The 19,606-nt window shown below is 41.0% G+C and overlaps 3 protein-coding genes across 5 annotated transcripts in view; 1 reads left to right on the top strand and 2 right to left on the bottom strand.

Moving 5' to 3' along the window:
• Positions 1-1,653, bottom strand: part of LOC115192584 (semaphorin-4E-like) — a 30,391-nt gene extending 28,738 nt beyond the window's left edge. Inside the window, exon 1 of the mRNA XM_029751251.1 lies at positions 1,475-1,653. The gene's annotated coding sequence lies outside the window, so the exon portion shown is untranslated. The remainder of the gene's footprint in view (positions 1-1,474) is intronic.
• Positions 1,654-3,652: 1,999 nt separating this feature from the next.
• LOC115192583 (leucine-rich repeat extensin-like protein 2) lies at positions 3,653-8,845 on the bottom strand. 3 transcript variants are annotated; one of them, XM_029751248.1, is made up of 5 exons: positions 8,566-8,845; positions 7,176-7,559; positions 6,959-6,997; positions 5,336-5,479; positions 3,653-4,807 (listed from the first exon to the last, which is right to left on the bottom strand). In XM_029751248.1, exons 1-5 carry the CDS (start codon positions 8,606-8,608, stop codon positions 4,155-4,157), a joined length of 1,263 nt encoding a protein of 420 aa, XP_029607108.1. In that variant the 5' UTR covers positions 8,609-8,845; the 3' UTR covers positions 3,653-4,154. The 3 variants fall into 3 exon arrangements, with proteins under 3 accessions (XP_029607108.1, XP_029607109.1, XP_029607110.1); XM_029751249.1 differs by having other exon boundaries at positions 5,336-5,452; XM_029751250.1 differs by having other exon boundaries at positions 5,336-5,440.
• Positions 8,846-10,031: 1,186 nt separating this feature from the next.
• LOC115192580 (fibronectin type III and SPRY domain-containing protein 1) lies at positions 10,032-19,577 on the top strand. The gene is made up of 12 exons (XM_029751245.1): positions 10,032-10,257; positions 11,216-11,311; positions 11,493-11,624; positions 13,162-13,263; positions 15,557-15,579; positions 16,029-16,150; positions 16,689-16,898; positions 17,089-17,187; positions 17,344-17,497; positions 17,587-17,921; positions 18,222-18,310; positions 18,443-19,577. Exons 1-12 carry the CDS (start codon positions 10,243-10,245, stop codon positions 18,551-18,553), a joined length of 1,488 nt encoding a protein of 495 aa, XP_029607105.1. The 5' UTR covers positions 10,032-10,242; the 3' UTR covers positions 18,554-19,577.
• The last annotated feature ends 29 nt before the right edge of the window (positions 19,578-19,606 follow it).

The raw sequence follows: 19,606 nt of genomic DNA, 5'->3' as shown, positions 1-19,606 counted from the left end.
ACTTGGCCACTCAGTAACATTCAATGTCATCTTGGTAAGCAACTCCAGTGTATATTTGGCCTTGTGGTTTAGGTTACTAACTTGCTGAAAGGTGAATTTGTCTCCCAGTGTCTGTTGGAAAGCAGACAACCAGGTTTTCCTTTAGGATTTTGCCCATGCTTAGCGCCATTCTGTTTCTTTTTATAAATAAATAACTTCCTAGTCCTTGCCGATGACAAACATACCCATAACATGATGCAGCCACCACACTTGAAAGTATGAAGTGGTATTCAGTGATGTTTGCCCCAAACATAACGCTTTGTATTCAAGACAAAGTTAAAGTTAATTTCTTTGCAGTTTTACTTTAGTACCTTGTTGCAAACAAGATGCTTGTTTTTTAATACTTTTATTCTGTACAGGCTTCCTTATTTTCACTCTGTAATTTATGTTAGTATTGTGGAGTAATTGCAATGTTGATACATCCTCAGTGTTCCCTTATCACAGCCATTAAACTGTATAACTGTTTTAAAGTCACTATTGGCCTAATGGTGAAATCCCTGAGCGGTTTCCTTCCTCTCTAGCAACTGAGTTAGGAAGGACACCTGTATCTTTGTAATGACTGGTTGTACTGATACACCATTCAAAGTGTAGTTAATAACTTCACCATGCTCAAAGAGATATTCAATGTCTGCTTTTTATTTTTTTGCTTTTATTTTTTAACCCAAAATAAAATAAAGGTGCCCTTCTTTTCGAGGCATTGGAAAACATCTCTGGTCTTTGTGGTTGTATCTGTGTTTCAAATTCACTGCTTGACTGAAGGACTATTCAGATAATTGTATGTGTGGGATACAGACACGATTTTTGCACAGTGTGACTCCATGCAATTTATGTTACTTGATAAGCACATTTATGCTCCTGAAATTCTTTAGGCTTGCCATACCAAAGGGTTTCAGCTTTTAATTTTTAAAAACATAATTTCACTGACATTATAGACCTTTTTTGTAGGCCAGTAATACAAAATCTCAATTTAAATCAATTTTAAACTCAACACAACAAAATGTGGAAAAAGTCAAGGGGTGTGAATACTTTCTGGGGAAACTCTGGGTGTGTTAATACGAGTCATGAGACCTGTAATATAGTACATTTCTGATAAAGAACTGAAAGGAATTACTGGTGGGCAAAAGGTGAGTTAACAAAATAACTTAATAACTATTTAATAACTATTTACTTATTTACTTAATAACTATTTACTTTAATAGGGCTAATATCGGTGATTTATTTATGACGAACACTACACCTTAAAACTAATCAAAGGTGTTCACTACGAAGAGTGCATGCCGAATATAGTCTTGTCCCACAACCCTACCTGCTACCAAGGTGGCTGGCTAGTTAGTTTGATAGCGGGCTTCACTTGTTTACGACTGACCTCACCCATGAAAAACAACTCAACAGTGAATGCTCCTCGCGCAAGTTGAAATACCGACACACGACTTACCTGGCTGTAGGGGAATTTCTTTTTAGTCTACACCGTTAAAAATGTATCCAAAGTAGCTTTGATTTGATTCCATATGATTTTACGGCTCTACCTGTTACGTGTACTGGCTAGTGAGCGCGATAATCCATGCAATCTGGCTACACCAAGTACCTGGCTGCTGCGACTGTCTGAGTAACACGTGACCATAGAGATCCTATTCAATTACTAGAGTTAATTAAACCCTCAAAAATTCCAGAATGGATTGTGATTTGAGGGAATACGGCCACGACCGGTATGCTTTTCGTCGCAGGTTAGGAGAACATTTTAGCTTTAACGCTTTAACAATGAAAATAAATGTCTTCAAAAATGGAAGGCAGTCGGGAGGTAAGATCAGGTGTTACTATTCTAGCCAAAGACAGGGCAGATATGTATGTGAACAACAGGCACAACTCTGATATAAAGTGTTTTTTCTCAAAGTTGACGGGATGTAAAGTGTCCTACTTGTATCAGTACACTCTTAACACGTATCTATCTGTTTTGTTTACCAATGTCGACACTCTCTCATTGACCTCAATACAAAAACGAATCGCTTGGTGAGCGGAAAAAACGCCACCTGCTGGAGAAGACAGATTTTGGGCCTAGTTACCCCTCTCGCTTCGACTCTTCCTCTCTGCCCTACCCCAACCCTTTTCCTGACCTTAACCGAAGTATCGTAACCTGCCACGTTAATTATCCTAAACTGCTCCGAAAAACTCACCGTAGCTGTATTCCCTCTAGTCAGAGCCTCCAGAATGGTGTGAAAATGGCAGTTATATTGTTCAGGGAGACAACCAAACCAGTCTAATTTGAATTAGTGTGAACCAAAAATATTGTCATGCAATTATAAATACAGTTTATATGGGTTGTATACTTGTTTTCTATATAAATAGCCTCTAAAATATATGTAAACAGATAATGAATGTCTACATTTGTGTTATCTTGGAAAGCTGTAAGTGCTATTGTATGATACAATTTCAGAACTTGTTGCATTTCCAACTTGTGTAGCTAAATCCTATCATTAACTGATTTCAGCGAGTTTATGAATGGATTGACTGAATTGTGGATTGACTGAATCGTTCGAATGGAATGTTGACATATTGGAAGTTAATTAGAAAAATGTCTTTATAGAATAATTCCTCTGAAACTGGCTGGCTAGCTCCCAAACATACACTGCAGATACTTTCTTCAAATTCATTATTTTACACAATATCTTATCACAGCACTGGCAAACCATGGTTGACCAACTCCCTGACCAAAATGGCTGACCTTTATCCCATCATAAATATGTTATCCCATCATTAAAAATATCATGAACATTCTAGTATTCTAATTTCTAATTCAGTGCAGTGACCATGTTTTTCTATTTTTAAATGTTGAACATTGATTGACAAATACATTTTATTTGTTCTGTAGAAAAGGCCCATGGAGTTGGTGGAATAATCCTTTAATTCATGGCCACTTGCTCAGCTGGGCCAGGTGCGCTTTAATTAGGTCAGGTGGAAAGTCCGACAGATCTCAACTTCATAAAAGGAGGAAATCGCCCGATCTCGTTGTTTTCTCTTCCTTAGCTCCGTCTAATCCAGACGTTCTGTGCGTCCATGAATCCACCACAGACTACCCAGTAAATTTACCAGTTTATGGTTAAATGAATTCCTGCCTCAGTCTCATCCTTTCCTGTCACCTGACCCGTGACCACCTGTTCACCTTCACTGTCAGTCATCCTACCTGTCCAGCTACCCACACAGATTCCAGTAATCTTTCATGTTCATTTGACTGAAAACATTGGCACTGTTATTTAAGCAATAAGGCCTGAGGGGGTGTGATATATGGCCAATATACCACGGCTAAGGGCTGTTCTTATACACGACGCAACATGGAGTGCAAGGACACAGCCCTTAGCCATGGTATATTGGCCATATACCACAAACCCCCGAGGTGCCTATTGCTATTATAAACTGGTTACCAACATAATTAGAGCAGTAAAAATACATTTTTGTCATACCCATGGTATACGGTCTGATATACTACGGCTTTCAGCCAATCAGCATTCAGGGCTCAAACCACCCAGTTTATAATTGGGATTATAACATTTGAACTGGTTGTCTGGTAGACTATCATTTTAAAGACATTGGCTAAAATGAACTTGATGTATGTATCCGATTTTGTGTAAATTTATAGCATACTTGCCAGTCACATACTTTATTGGTTCACAAGTTTTGCGCTACCATTGCAAGAAAAGATTGAAATATGGAATTTTATGAATGCACTATAAACAGCTATAGATATGTATTTCAAGTCCAATATCTGTTGCTCAAACAGTCTTTTTACAAAGGCTACCTATACAAAATACCTTCCAGAAAATAGCACTTGTTTTCCTTATTACTAAATGATGCTTTACTGAACTGGGGTAACTTTAAATGACCCTGAGAATAATATTTAGACAACGATAATGTATCCTAAATTAGTAGGCTACCATAGCATGCCATCTGCTGGAAAATTAATTAACAGCAACCAAAAACAATACTGAAGTGATAGCTCTGTAAGAGATGATAGGACAGAGTTGCACTACACTCACAGGATTAAATTACTTGCTGAGATAGTTTGATTTGTTGGAAGATTCAGGATAGGAAATATGAATCATAAAAAGTCAAGGTTTTGAGCTTTATTTGCTGTCATGGGCCCTGGATGGAGTTGGGGTCCTGAGGTCATATGCCCTGGCAGGAGTTGGAAGATGTTTGCCATCATGGGCTCTAGGTGGATTTGGGGTCTTGGTGAGGGGTTTGTTGTCATGGGCCCTGGGTGGATATGGGGTCTCGGTGAGGGGTTTGTTGTCATGGGCCCTGGGTGGATATGGGGTCTTGGTGAGGGGTTTGTTGTTAAGGGCCCTGGGTGGAGTTGAGATCTTGGTGAGGGGTTTGTTGTTAAGGGCCCTGGGTGGAGGTGTGATCTTGGTGAGGGGTTTGTTGTCATGGGCCCTGGGTGGAGTTGAGATCTTGGTGAGGGGTTTGTTGTCATGGGCCCTGGGTGGAGGTGAGATCTTGGTGAGGGGTTTGTTGTCATGGGCCCTGGGTGGAGGTGAGATCTTGAGGTGTTTGTTGTCATTTGCCCTGCGTGGATTTGGGGTCTCGGTGAGGGGTTTGTTGTCATTTCCCCTGCGTGGATTTGGGATCCTGATGTGTTTGTTGTCGTGGGTTCTGGCTGGAGTTGGGGTCCTGAGATATTTTAAAGTGGGAGAAATCTTCTGTTTGTCCATCTGTAGTCCTGGACGCGGAGAGGGTTGTTTTATTGCAGGCATGTTGGTATAGATAGGATTCTCTAGAAACACATAAGAAAAACTAAACAATTTACTCCACAGTAATTGTCACAGAAACAAATACATCAGCCTGAACTCCCAAGAAGGTCGTAGACTGGGCAGAAAGGACAAGGCACAGATGAGAAGCTGCAAAGAATGAGGCTGTAACCACATGGAATCTGATGTACACCGCCACATGTCATTTTCTGAGCTGTTAACCACATACCACCTGCTCTCTCACTCAGCACACTCTTAGGACCTTGAGACAGGCAGACCTGTCTTTCAGCATATGAGCTGCTCCATAAATGAGTGCACAGGGCTTGCTGTTTTTTTTCTCATTGCTTTCTCACTCACTTTCTCTCAGCACTATGCTATTTATCTTTATTACAGAGCTTTCTTTCATTTTCTTTCATCTGTTTCATATGCTTTGATCGTCCTCTACCTCTACAAACTACTCTTCTCTGCCATAGAATGTCACAAGATCTGGTTTAAGATTAATACAGTTAATACTACTGGCTAAATAAATTTTTATAGCACAAACATCTTTGTACCTCTTTGTATTATGCTTCTCCTTCGTTGTAGTAAGATCCAGATGACCACTAGCAGTGGAACCAGTATGGCACTTGCTGCTCCCACTGCTACCCACAGCTTCCAGCCTAGAAGCAAACCTCCATTGGAGTGGGGAGACCGAGTTACTGGTTGGAGGGAGATCAAGGGGAAAATGGCATTGATTTCTTCAAAGAGACACTTTTATTTATTTTGTATACAGTTATAAAAAGTATGGAAATCAACATTATCATTTTGAAAAATATTGACACACAACCACACATGCATGCAGGCACACAAGCACACACGTACAGTACACGCGGACAAACATATATACAGTACCAGTCAAAAGTTTGGATATTTTTACTATTTTCTAAATTGTAAAATAATAGTGAAGACATCAAAACTATGAAATAACACATATGGAATCATATAGTAACCAAAAAAGTGTTAAACAAATATTTTCAAAGTAGCCACCCTTTGCCTTGATGACAGCTTGGCGCACTCTTGGCATTCTCTCAACCAGCTTCATGAGGTAGTCACGTGGAACGCAGGAAAGGAAGACCCAGATTTACCTCTGCTGCAAAGGATACGTTCGTTAGAGTTAACTGCACCTCAGAAATTGCAGCCCAAATAAATGCTTCACAGGGTTCAAGTAACAGGCACATCTCACCATCAACTTTTCAGAGGAGACTGCATGAATCAGGCCTTCATGGTCGAATTGCTGCAAAGAAACCACTACTAAAGGACACCAATAAGAAGAAGAGACTTGCTTGGGCCAAGAAACACGAGCAATGGGCATTAGACCATTGGAAATCTGTCTTTTGGTCTGACCGCCATGTCTTTGTGAGACACAGAGTAAGTGAACGGATGATCTCCACATGTGTGGTTCCCACCATGAAGCATAGAGGAGGAGATGAGATAGTGCTTTGCTGATGACAGTGTCAGTCATTTATTTAGAATTCAAGGCACACTTAACCAGCATGTCTACCACAGCATTCTGCAGCAATATGCCATCCCATCTGGTTTGCACTTAGTGGGACTATCATTTGTTTTTCAACAGGACAATGACCCAACACACCTCCAGGCTGTGTAAGGGCTATTTGACCAAGAAGGAGAATGATGAGGTGCTTCATCAGATGACCTGGCCTCCACAATCACCTGACCTCAACCCAATTGAGATGGTTTGGGATGAGTTGGACCGCAGAGTGAAGGAAAAGCAGTGAACATGTGCTCAGCATATATAGGAACTCCTTCAAGACTGTTGTGAAAGCATTCCAGGTGAAGCTGGTTGAGGGAATGCCAAGAGTGTGCAAAGCTGTCATCAAGGCAAAGGGGGTGCCTATGTTGAAGAATCTAAATTCTAAAACATATTTTGATTTGTTTAACACTTTTTTGGTTACTACATGATCCCATATGTGTTATTTCATTAGTTTTGATGTCTTCACTATTATTCTACAATGTAGAAAATGTTTTGAATCCCTGAGCCAACTAAATAAAAAAATTGGTTGATGTGCCCTTGAGAAAGGCACTTAACTCTAACTGCTCCTGTAACTTGCTCTGAATAAGAGCATCTGCTAAATGTCTAAAATGTAGAGAATGTCTATGGTTGAAGTTTGAGAATTTACCTGTCATCAATGGAGGGGTACTCTCTGTCATCTTGCCAGCTGCATTATAAAGAACACTGAGTAAAAAATATATACTGTATAATATATACTGTATATTAGCAGTGCTGCCAATGATGCTACTGTTGTATGATAAATATTACCATTATAACCACGATACATTTATGCACATGCTGAAGGGAGGAGGATGTATCAGATGAAAATGTTATTTTGTACTTACTAATAATAACTTGAGTTCCATTGCTGTTACTGTTTCTAAGGTAAGGGATATCTGCCTGAACCCAACAGAAGTACCACCCACTGTCATTGTACCAGACATCTCTCACAGTCAGTCTGGACCAAGCTCTCCCAGACTCCTGAAGGAAATGACCTCCATCGTTCTGCTCCACAGTCTTGTTGACCGATATCTTATGGGAGGAAAGTTGACTGGAACGAGAATCACCGCATGATTGGTTTATGTTGAAATACCACCTCACCCAGGCACTAGTCTGAGGCTCAAAACTGCAGTTGAGGGTCAGAGAGGAGCCAAGAGGAGCTTCCACTGTCCTTTGGGGTGGATCCGTGATCACAGCGCTCAGAGCAGACGTCACTGTTGCCGTGAGTGCTAAGGGGTAGGGTATTATAAAACACAAGATTTGTTTTTATTTTTTAGAAACAATGAGAAGTTCAATGAATTCAGACCAGGGGAAAAGCAGAGTAAGACAATGGAGAACCATACTTGCATCATGTTGCACATGCAATAACTGAACATACACAGTGTACAAAATATTAGGAACACCTTCCTTATATTGAGTTGCACCCCCTTTTGCCATCAGAACAGCCTCAATTCATCGGGGCATGGATTCTACAAGGTATCGAAAGCGTTCCGCAGGGATGCTGGCCGATGTTGACTCCAGTGCTTCCCACAGTTGTGTCAAGTTGGCTGGATGTCCTTTGGGTGGTGGACCATTCTTGATACGCTCGGGAAACTGTTGAGCATGAAAAACTCAGCAGCGTTGCAGTTCTTGACACACACAACCCGGTGCGCCTGGCATCTACTACCATACCCCGTTCAGAGGCACTTACATATTATGTCTTGCCCATTCACCCTCTGAATGGCACACATACACAATCCATGTCTCATGTCTTAAATATCCTTCTTTAACCTGTCTCCTCCCCTTCATCTACACTGGTTGAAGTGGATGTAACAAGTGACATCAATAAGAGATCATAGCTTTCACCTGGATTCACCTGGTCAGTGTATGTCATGGAAAGAGCAGGGGTTCCTAATGTATTGTTCACTCCATGTGAACACGTACAGTACTTTAATTGGGGACCTATTTGTCCAATGTTGTCACTCAAATGCGCAAAGCATATATGCCAGTATCCAGTTAAGCCCTCTTATTTACCCTTCTATGAGACCAACATTGTAATAGTATTGCTTTCATTATGAAGGCATCTTCACAATAGGAGGTCAACCAGACATGTGCATGCAGTTTGTCAGTCAGTATACAACCCATCGAAAATCAAGGGGCTATGAAAAATGCAATTCCAAAAAGCAAATGCAAATGTTTTCATGGCTATATTGTTTAACCATGGATGTGTTGTATAGCAAGAAGTAGTAATCCTACCTATAAGAAACAGCAAGTTGATCACTTTGTTCCAGATGTCCATTTCATAGGCTCAAAGGTTGGCTTCTCACTCTGTCTTCCTACATATCATAGCAACAGTACCTTCCTGAGTGAGATGAGGAAGGACTCTGTGTGGGTGGAAGGAGCTGCATAACATTTACCGTATTCTGAAACCAGACATAAGGGGTGAGGTGTGGTGGGGGCTGCACAAATAACCACAAAAACTGGTAGACTACATACATAAAAACTTCAGCTGTGCTAAAAGCTGTTCTGCAGTCGCAGGTGTCCTCAGAGGTTGGTACTTTGTGCACTGTAGTGTAAAGGCATATGCCGCCTCAATGAGTAAGTCTGTGTGGTCAAATTGTAAATGTGTCTCAGAGAAATTGAAGAGGCTTCAAGAGCTTGTGGGTTTTGGTCCAAATGTGTTAACACACTTTGCCACTACAGTCAACGTTACGAGAATATCCACGTGACTTCCTGTGACAAAACAATACAAAGCTCTAAAGTTTATGATGAAAGTTGTTTAGCAGGATTTATGGAGCAGCATGAAAAATGAAGTAATGCAAGTAGTATACATAGACAACCATAAAGTTAACCCAGAATGTGTAGAATGTGATACTACCTTAACAACATCAATAGACACATTTTGTCTTTTACTTTTTGTGGTAGGAAGAAGAAAGGGGTCAACCACATACAGCTCACTGTGTAAAACAGTGGTGGCTGCTGAGGGGAGGACTGCTCATAATAATGGCTGGAATGGAGAAAATGGAATGGCATCATACACATAGAATCCATGTGTTTGATGTATTTGATACAATTCCACTCCAGCCATTACCATTAGCCCTTCCTCCCGAATGAAGGTGCAACCAAACTCCTGAGGCGCAAAAATTGGGTTGTTTCCACGTCATTTCAACAACAAAAATGAAATGTGATGATGTTGAAGCAACGTGGAAAACTGATTGGATATGTAAAAAGTAATGAAGGGAGTTTCGTCTTTTTTTCACCTAACTTTTATCATAAATCCAATGGCATGGTGAATTATTGTTGTTGTTTTCACAGTGAATTACTATAGCTACCTTGGGCCAATCCTTGTAATTTTGTAAATGCCGGATCTATATGGCAAGACGCATCATTCACCAAAGTTTAATCAAAATCGGGAAAGTGCTGTCTTATATATCTTTTTGACTAAACGAGTTAATGCTTGCTCCGAAATGCGATCTGGAGGCTCCATATGGAGGATGTGACGCAATTAAGAAACCTCCGTGGCCTGTGAAAGCCAAATCTAGCTCTGTACCGCCGTTCGCCTCAACATTTGTTAACAATGCGGAGGGCTCCATATAGCTCCACATTGACATGATTTAATCATCATTCGAATTTCTGGTGATGACCTAATTGCTTTTCATTTACAAAGGAAAGAATACCTAACTGAATGGAAACAGATTATACCAAAGATTACGTAATATTGTTCATATTAAAACTACACTACCCAGATTTCCCTTCTACTGCATCTGCGCAAAACACTAAACGTTAAACGTTGGACAAGAGATGCAATGCACTCCAGCAGCATCAGTACCAGACCAGTAGTCAGTGTGCTCCAAATACATCGAAAAGAGTAGACGCGAAAGAACAGTATTTATACTTCCTGATACACCGGCACTGGTTCATTGGAACGGCAAGATGGGAGATCAGAAGGTAGGAACAACCGACCGAACAGGTGTTTTGTGTTTGCGGCGGTCGCAGGGCGTACAAAGAAAGGAGGAGTAGCGCCGAGGACCGGGACTTTGTTGATGTCTTACATCATTGTCTTGTATTCTGTCATGTATCAACCTTGAATGGTTACATCTTGTAATTTGTTTAAAAGACAAGGCGTATTTTATGGAGGCACATCGACAGCAAGGTTTGCAGTCCCTCAACCAATTACTACTCTGAGCATTAGTTTTCGAGAAAACTACGCCTTGCCGTGACAGGTCCCAGAATAGTGTTTATTGATTAAACTTGTAAATGCATACCAGTCCAAGACACATACACAACTGTTTGTTTTTACTTTGTATCGCTCTACAGAGACCTAGGTTGCGATAATAAATAGGTGGGTGCAGAGAGTGTCCCATTATCCCTATGATTTGGGCCTGGCGCATAGCCTATCGCATCAAAGAGCATATCAAATGCTCTTGGAGTGTATGAACTGAACTGACGGGTTGGGACTGGACTGTCGACATCATTTGCCTGGATGTTTTTTAATGCAGTATCATTCATTCAATGTGTGAGTTTGGCTGCTTCAGAGATGGGGTGCCTAGTGTAGGCTTTATGAGGAGTTATACCCAACAACTGGATACGCATTATTACATTATGGATGCGCATACTTCCGGTCAAGTAGCAGGATGCCCGCCCTGGTCACAGTTTACACAGAAGGGGAAATGTACTCCCAAGAAATGCAAATGACCAAGTACTGACCATTTGATTCACCATTACTAATTTGAATGTAGGCTATTGTAAGGAGGGGTGATCTGTGTAATCCTGAAGCAAGGTATTTCATGAAATATTCTACTGTTTCCTATTCTATAATTGAGAACTTTTTCCAGTGTCCAAATGCGATACAGATTATTCTTAGGCAGATGCTTGGCTACTTTTAACTTTGTGTTACATTCTGCAGGAATCACTGCGTAAGATCACCACTACCCTGGCCCTGAAGAATGATGAGATCACAAACTTCATCTGCTGTCTGAAACAGAGCCTGGAGAACCTGGAGGTACTGTACACACCATCTGGGCTGGTCTGACATTAGGTTACAGTCTGAAGCAAGAGTGCAGCATGTGTGCGACACAATGGTTTTATGAACTTGGCATAGTGCACATGCCGTACTAGTCTGTCTGACTGGATGGTCAGAGAGTCTATCAGTGAACTGATTCCTTCCCTATTGGCCCCTGCAGGGGAACTCCAGCCGTGTCCAGGAGGACCTGGAGACAGAGTTCAGCTCCCTCCACTCAGTACTGGATGAGCTGAAAGACAGCATGGTCACCAGGATCAAACAGGAGAGGGCCAGCCGCACCTATGAGCTACAGGTCAGTTCATCTTTATTTTGCTTTTACTGGATAAGGATTTTACAGGCTTTTGCTTTGCATTTCTTGATCTTTTAAGATTTCAGTCATTAACATTCAACATTGAAACAGTTTGTTTTTATGACTTCCCAGGCTATCCGATCATAGGATCGACTTATGATCAGTTTAGCATGACTCATTCTCAGGTTTAGAATCGGGATAACTTTTTGTGAATAAAGACATGTGCATACTGATTCAGTGTTGCTTAGAAATGTTGCTACAGTATGAAAGGCTGTGTGTGTTGGGGTCTGCAACGTTAGTATTCCTAGAGGATTATTGTGTCTGTGTACTGTATAATCCTGTTTACCTCTCAGTATCTGAGTGTCAGTTAGCCAATCAGTCAGACAAAGCAACGGCATGGGCAGCTTTACATAACTACACTGCATCCATCTGTGCTTCATTATGTGAGTGGGAAGTGTAGAAACCAAAGTGATATACTGAACAGCCAATTACAGTAGGTTAATAAAACATATATTTTTTTAAAGTGGCTCATGGCAATTCAACTCCAATAACTTTTCCTGTGATGGAAAGAAACCTCAATGACACAGTAAAGAAGACATTTGTTACATTAGAAGGAAACATTGTCTGGACTGTGATTAAATATATCCTTCTCTCTCTCTCTCTGTCTTTCTCTCTGGTTCTCTCTCAATTCAATTCAAGGGGCTTTATTGGCATGGGAAACATATGTTTACATTGACAACGCAAGTGAAATGGATAAACAAAAGTGAAATAAACAATAAAAAGTGAACATTAAATATTACACTCACATAAGTTCCAAAAGAATAAAGACATTTCAAATGTCATGTTATGTCTATATACAGTGTTGTATCAATGGGCAAGTAGTTAAAGTAAAAAAGGGAAAATAAATAAATATGGGTTGTATTTACAATGGTGTTTGTTCTTCACTGGTTGCCCCAGGTCACACATCTTGCTGTTGTGTTTTCACACTGGCATTTCACCCAATAGATATGGGAGTTCATCAAAATTGGATTTGCTTTCTAATTGTTTGTGGGTCTGTGTAATCTGAGGGAAATGTGTGTCTAATAAAATCATACATAATATGGTCATCTCCCTCTCTGGTTCTCTCTCTGGTTTTCTCTCTCTGGTTTTCTCTCTCTGGTTCTCTCTCTGGTTTTCTCTCTCTGGTTTTCTCTCTCTGGTTTTCTCTCTCTGGTTCTCTCTCTCTGGTTCTCTCTCTCTGGTTCTCTCTCTCTGGTTCTCTCTCTCTGGTTTTCTCTCTCTGGTTTTCTCTCTCTGGTTTTCTCTCTCTGGTTTTCTCTCTCTCTCTGGTTTTCTCTCTCTCTCTGGTTCTCTCTCTCTCTGGTTTTCTCTCTCTGGTTTTCTCTCTCTGGTTTTCTCTCTCTGGTTTTCTCTCTCTGGTTCTCTCTCTGGTTCTCTCTCTGGTTCTCTCTCTCGTTCTCTCTCTCGTTCTCTCTCTCGTTCTCTCTCTCGTTCTCTCTCTCTCTCTGGTTCTCTCTCTCTCTGGTTCTCTCTCTTTCAGAGTCAGCTGAGTGCGTGCTCCAAAGCCCTGGAGAGCTCTGAGGAGCTTTTGGAGGTAGCCAATCAGACTCTCTGCTCCTCGGAAGCAGACGACTTCACTCAGGTAACGGCTGGATGAAAAGCTTCTACAACCTAGCTTATTTCATTTCCATATCTTATGCAATGATGCAATTGGCATTTTGCTTGAGGATATCCATAATGATTTTAGTGGCATGACTGTTGTTATACATTTGACATTTTAGTCATTTAGCAGACGCTTTATCCAAAATGAATTACAGTAGTGAGTGCATACATTTTTGTATTTTTACAGACTGGTCCCCTTTAGGAAACATGGCAAGCGCCAGGCTTTACCAACTGAGCTACACAGTTATCTTTATGTACCTTTATTATAAAGCAGTACAGTATGTTTTTTTTATTATTATTATTTAAAAAAATAAATATTTAATTTATTTTAATTAAAAAAAAAAATAATAATTTAGGGGTGGATCAGCTTAATATTACGGAAAGAATATTGCTTCCATCAATGTAATTGTCTGCATCATTTCCAATCCCCCATATATTTTTTGGGTAAATATATATATCCATACATGCATGCATGCATACATATACACATATATACATACACATACCTATATAGACATGCATACTTTTTTAAAGAATATACCTTTCTTATTATTCCCCGCAAACCCTACTACCGATCCCCCAATTGAAGTAAACTAATAAACACTTCGGCTTTTACCTTCAATTTATTAATCTTATACACATTTTACAGACAGTCTATTTTACAAGTTATTTTTTCTTTGTTTTTAGTCCTTCCTCTATTTCTGATGTCCATCCAGTTTGATTTCTATTTGTAACTGTGCTATTTCACAAAATATCTGAACCTATATACATTTTACAGACCCCGTGTGTTTTACATTGGTTATCTTGTTATTAGTCCCACCCTTCAGCTCTATTCAACCCCTCCCATCTATCTCTCAACATCATCCATTTCGGATTTCTATTTGCCATATATTTTTCAACTGTGCTGTGATGCTTCACAAAACAATTGAACCTTTCTATTCTCATAGCTTCTACAGATTGTAAATTAAAAATAAACATTTTTGCTAAAATAATAATTATATAATTGATTGATTGACTATGGCTTTTCAAATCACCCAGTATTGCTAATGTATCTGCAGCGTTAGTTCTAGGCAAATGTTGCAATTCTTCAGCCATTCCTGGACCTGTGACCAAAAACGAGCTACATATGGACAATACCAAAATAAATGATCTAATGACTCTGCCTCCTCACAGCAGAATCTGCAGAGCTGGGAAGATTGTATCCCCCATATATATAACATTCTATTAGTTGCAAGAATTTTGTATAGTAATTTAAATTGAAAAATTAGAAGTTTTGAATCCGGCGTTGTTTTGCGTATCAATTCATAAACCATGTGCCATGGAATGGGCACATCGAAAATCTCTTCCCAACTATTTTGCAATTTATATGGCACAGCTGTCAGTTTTTTGGTCCTTAAATTAAATTGGTATATGTTTTTATTTATCACACTTTTCTTTAACCATTTATGTTCTTTAATACAGGGCCGACATACAAGTTCCTTATTTTTGTCCCCTTCTACTTGCCTCTTCCATTTTTGTGGTAATGCTGCAATTAATTGGTTGTAATTTTGGGTAGAGCAGACATTTCCATATATCTGTGTTAGCTGCATGTGTGACATCACTCCACCAGTCCTATTTATAATATCATTCACTAAAATTATACCTTTTTTAAAAATGTATTTGAAAAATACAGTTTTTTTCAAATCAATTACTATATTTGAATTTAACCACAATATTTGTTGTATTATTTGTTCTGTCTTTTCAGGTGGATTAAACTGAAATTGCAACCAACTTTCTAAGGCTTGTTTAAAAAAAAAAAGATATTTTGGAGATTATTTCCTTTTCAAACAACCGAAAGTGGGCAGGTGTAATCTGAATAAAGGGAAAAATGCCCTTCCTGAACATAGGATGAGACATCCGTACCAATTTACTAGAAACCCAGTTTGGATTTAAGTATAACTTTGGTATGACTGATGCCTTTAGTGAGAGGTCTAATGCTTTAATATTTAATCATTTCTGCCCTCCGAATTCATATTCGTTATATAAATAGGCCCTTTTAATTTTATCTGGCTTGCCGTTCCAAATAAAATTGAATATTTTTTGTTCATATAATTTAAAAAGCAGGTCACTAAGCAGTACAGTATGTTGATCTGATGTGGTTTGTTGTGATGTATGTTTACTGTGTAACACAAATGTAATGTTTTCAATTGTAAGGACGTGGCTGCAACTGAGTTCTCTCTCGGTCCATATCTCCCCTCCTTTCCCTTTTGCTTTCCCTGTCTGCTTCTCTCCAGGCGGCCAAAGACATTAAGGATAGGTATAGTACATTGCTCTCCATTTCTCAAAGTATCTTCTTAACTCACTAACCATCTGCTCACCCACACACATTCCAACAAAATATAGATTACATACAATCACGCTGTAGCACACCCTTTTAATCACCACTCTGTAGTCTTCTTGCTCACCTCACCTGCCCTCTCTGTCCCAAACATGTGTCAGTCCCTCATGGCACATGCTCCAATCTATCCCCTCTCTTGCTATGTCACTTTAGTTTTGGACGTTTCGTGTGTGTCTATTCATGATTCACAAATATGTTTTTGTGTGGTACTTTAGAAAAATAGTTAGTATGTTATTATAGCTCTGTGTAAAGTAATTACTAGTTACAGTAGTATTACAGTACAACACAGACTGTGTCCTGTAAGTCCTTCAGTGGGTTGAATAATGAGACATGTCTCACTCTGTGTGTCTTTGTTTGGGGGAGAGCAGTGTGACAATGGCCCCTGCCTTCCGTTTGTCGCTGAAAGCCAAAGCCAGTGACAGCATGAGTCACATGATGGTGGACTTCACCCAAGAGCGGGAGATGCTGCAGGCAATCAAGTTCCTCCCAGGTCAGTCTGGGACCCATTATGTCTGTCTATTGGTTCCTCTTTAATAACAGCAATGGACAATGCTCTTACAACCAAAGAAATAAGAATGAATAGAATGGGCGTCGTCTCCATTCAAGTCAATAATGGTATAATGGGTGGACTGGCGGCCATTACGAGTTTACCCATTGGAGCAAAGCAGGAAGTAAAAGCAGGAAGTGTAACCAGCAATCTGTGCTGTGATTTGTTGAATCAACTCAAATGTCATTACAAAAAATGCATTCCATTGTATGAGCCACATAAGTTAGCATAATTTGAATGAACATTCTACATTAACATGGAAACTATTGCATCATGAGTGTACCCATGAGTTTACCAGTCAAATTGCCAATGTTAGAGGTTCCAAGCTCATTCTATTCATTCTTATCTCTGTGCTTACAACATTCTCTAATGAACTTATATTTCAATTAACTGTTGTGACAATGTCTTTTTGGTACCACCCACGTTGACCAAACCTAGCCCTCTCAGTATGAAGAACGTAAGCCCCAATTTCTCTCCCCAGTACCTGCCACCCCAGAGATTCTGGTGTCAGAGTGCCAGGTCTGTGACAACACGGTGACAGTACAGTGGGCTCTGCCGGAGCCTGACACCAAGATAGATCACTATGACCTGGAGCATCGCCGCACCAACTACGAGGGGCCGCCCCGCGCCCGGGAGGACTACCCCTGGATGGTGGTGGAGGGCATTCGAGAGACAGAGTACACCCTTACAGGTATGGGTGTCAGGCTACGGGTTATAGTTAGAGTTAAAGCTAGGGTTAGGGTTGAGCCAGGGATGTGGACATGAAACTAGGGTTATGGCTTGGGTTAACTAGTAAGAGGAGGGCCTGTCTTTAGATGCAGTAGCCTAGGAGTAATACGTTTACTTAAATTGTGATTATCAAGTACCCTTTGTGATTTCAGGGCTTCGCTTTGACACACGTTACATGACGTTCCGTGTGAAGGCGTGTAACAAGGCTGTGGCAGGAGAGTTCTCTGAGCTTGTAACACTGGAGACACATGGTGGGTGAACTGGACATTGTCCTCCACTCAGGAGGGAGAATGCATGCACACTATCTTTTTTGTCCTAAATGTCTTCTGATGTGATAAGAATCAATGAGTCAGCACATCAACATAAAGCATGTCTCTATCTCGCCACCCCTCCACTCCTACCTGCAGCGTTCCTGTTTAAGCTGGATGCAGGCTCGTCCCATCAGAACCTGAAGGTGGAGGACCTCAGTGTGGAGTGGGACAGCTGTGGGGGGAAGGTCGTCCAGGACATCCGCAAGGACAAGAACAGAACCAACCAATCTCCCATGCACTCCCCAGCCAGGTCAGAAACACTTTCTGCCATGTCCTTTGTGCATGAAAGTTGAGGTTAAGCTTTGGCGTCCTCTGACTCTCCCTCTTCTCTTCTCCTAGGACGGCCATGAATTCACCGAAGAGAGTGCCGTCTGCTCGGGTCGGCAGAGACCGATTCACAGCTGAATCCTACACTGTACTGGGAGACACCTTTATCGACGCAGGCCAGCAGTACTGGGAGGTGCGTTTCGATAAGGAGAGCAAGGCGTTCGCTGTGGGCTTGGCCCTGCGGAACCTGGGCCGCTTTGACCAGCTGGGGAAGAGCAACGCCTCGTGGTGCATCCACCTGAACAACTGGCTGCACCAGAGCCTCACAGCCAAGCACAACAACAAGGCCCGCACCCTGGACTGTCCCATCCCCGACCGCATAGGTGTCTACTGCAACTACGAGGAGGGTGAGACAGACCCCCAGATACACCTCAAATATATCTTCTCTCCATCTTATACTGGAGCAGCTTTTCCACATCCAGTCAGGGGGACCACTTAACCGAGACTGACAAACAGTACAGAGTGATTTGTACTTAAGACCAATCTTCATTAAATAGGATTAAATAGGTCTGGATTAAGGATTGGGTTAGGTAATGTAATCAAATGAGCATGTTCACTTGAGCCTGTCTGCACTCTGTCTGTGTTATGTAGCTATGCTACTGCATCAAATCCTTAGCTGCCTTAGAGTTACATTTCTCTCCATCCAGGTGCACTGTCCTTCTACAACGCCAGAACCAAGACGCTGATGCACACCTTTAGAACCAAGTTCACTCAGCCTGTCATACCAGCCTTCTCGGTGAGAAACTTTGATTTTGTTTACTTTGTGGGTCCCTATCTCTAGGCATGTCACAGCAGAAAGAAATTAGGCCACTGTCTTCGAGAAAACACACCTTATATGTTAAGTTTGTGTTCTGTCGAACCCCTGCAGGTGTGGAATGGGAGTTTCTCAGTGCAGACGGGTCTGCAGGTGCCCAGTGTGGTGCAGAGTGGCCAGAGGAAGAACAGTGGTACCAGCAGCTCCAACGCCAGCCTCACCTAGACCCATCCAGGCCACAGCCACTGCAGAACTTTACCCCGCTGAGGCTGTGTGGTGCTAGGAGCTCAAACTGGCCCAGCGCTGCCCACCCCAACACCACCATACACACCATGCCTGCCTGCCTGCCTGGGGTGATGGTTCTACTCTGCCTCATCCAAGTCAGCTCATTACACTCCCTGTGCCTTCCAGAGAGGTGCCCTCATCAGTATACTCACTTAGGCAGAACTGAATCAGTCATTTAATTCATATCAATAATTAAAGGCAAAATGACAATAGCCTAGTTACCAGTATATTAGGAGCTAGGCACATTTCTATTTAAATGCAACAGTCAAAGACCCCAATGCAACGAGAAACAAATAGTCCATATAACGTGGTTGTAGTACAGTAGTCATTAATACATACTGAATGTTCAGATTCCTCTGCCTATAATTTAGCTAGTTGCTCCTCAGTACAGAAACACCTCATTTATCTGTATAACCCAAATAACTTTGTAGCAAAATGACATGCTTATAATCAATATATAAACACTAGGAATGTATTGAATTCTACATTGCCAGCAGCTGTCTGGGGACCAGTGGAGACAGAGTTGGAAATACAGTACACCTGATTGTTTTGTATAAGTGTTTGTATGGGGGAGCATGGGTCTGAATATGTGTGTGTAGGTTTGAAATGTACTGTTATATGTGTGTGTCCTTAACTTGTCACCGTTTAAAATCACCTGCAGTGAGAAGATAAGCCATTTAATGAGCTGGGTGGGGACTCCCTGGATAAGAAAGAGATGTTGCTGAGTGTTTAGTTAAATGTTAACACCATTCCTTATTCATGTCACCTGATGTCTAAACTCAGTGCTGTTATTTTAAATACAGTCTTACATTCTTGTCATGTTGATGGCATGCATCATATGAATATAACCTGCAATGCTTTAACACAATTTCTTTATTTCATGGGTGAACAAATTCCACAATGTAAATATGTCCCTTTCATTTTTCCACCTGTCACACTGAGTTTAATAAAGCAGTAAGACAGCCCTGTGTCTCTCATTGTGTACATTGAGGA

Source organism: Salmo trutta, chromosome 4, assembly GCF_901001165.1.
Source record: "Salmo trutta chromosome 4, fSalTru1.1, whole genome shotgun sequence".
NCBI lineage: Eukaryota > Metazoa > Chordata > Actinopteri > Salmoniformes > Salmonidae > Salmo > Salmo trutta.
The sequence above is the reverse complement of the archived record's forward strand: the minus strand, read 5'-3'. Positions and strand labels throughout refer to the sequence as shown.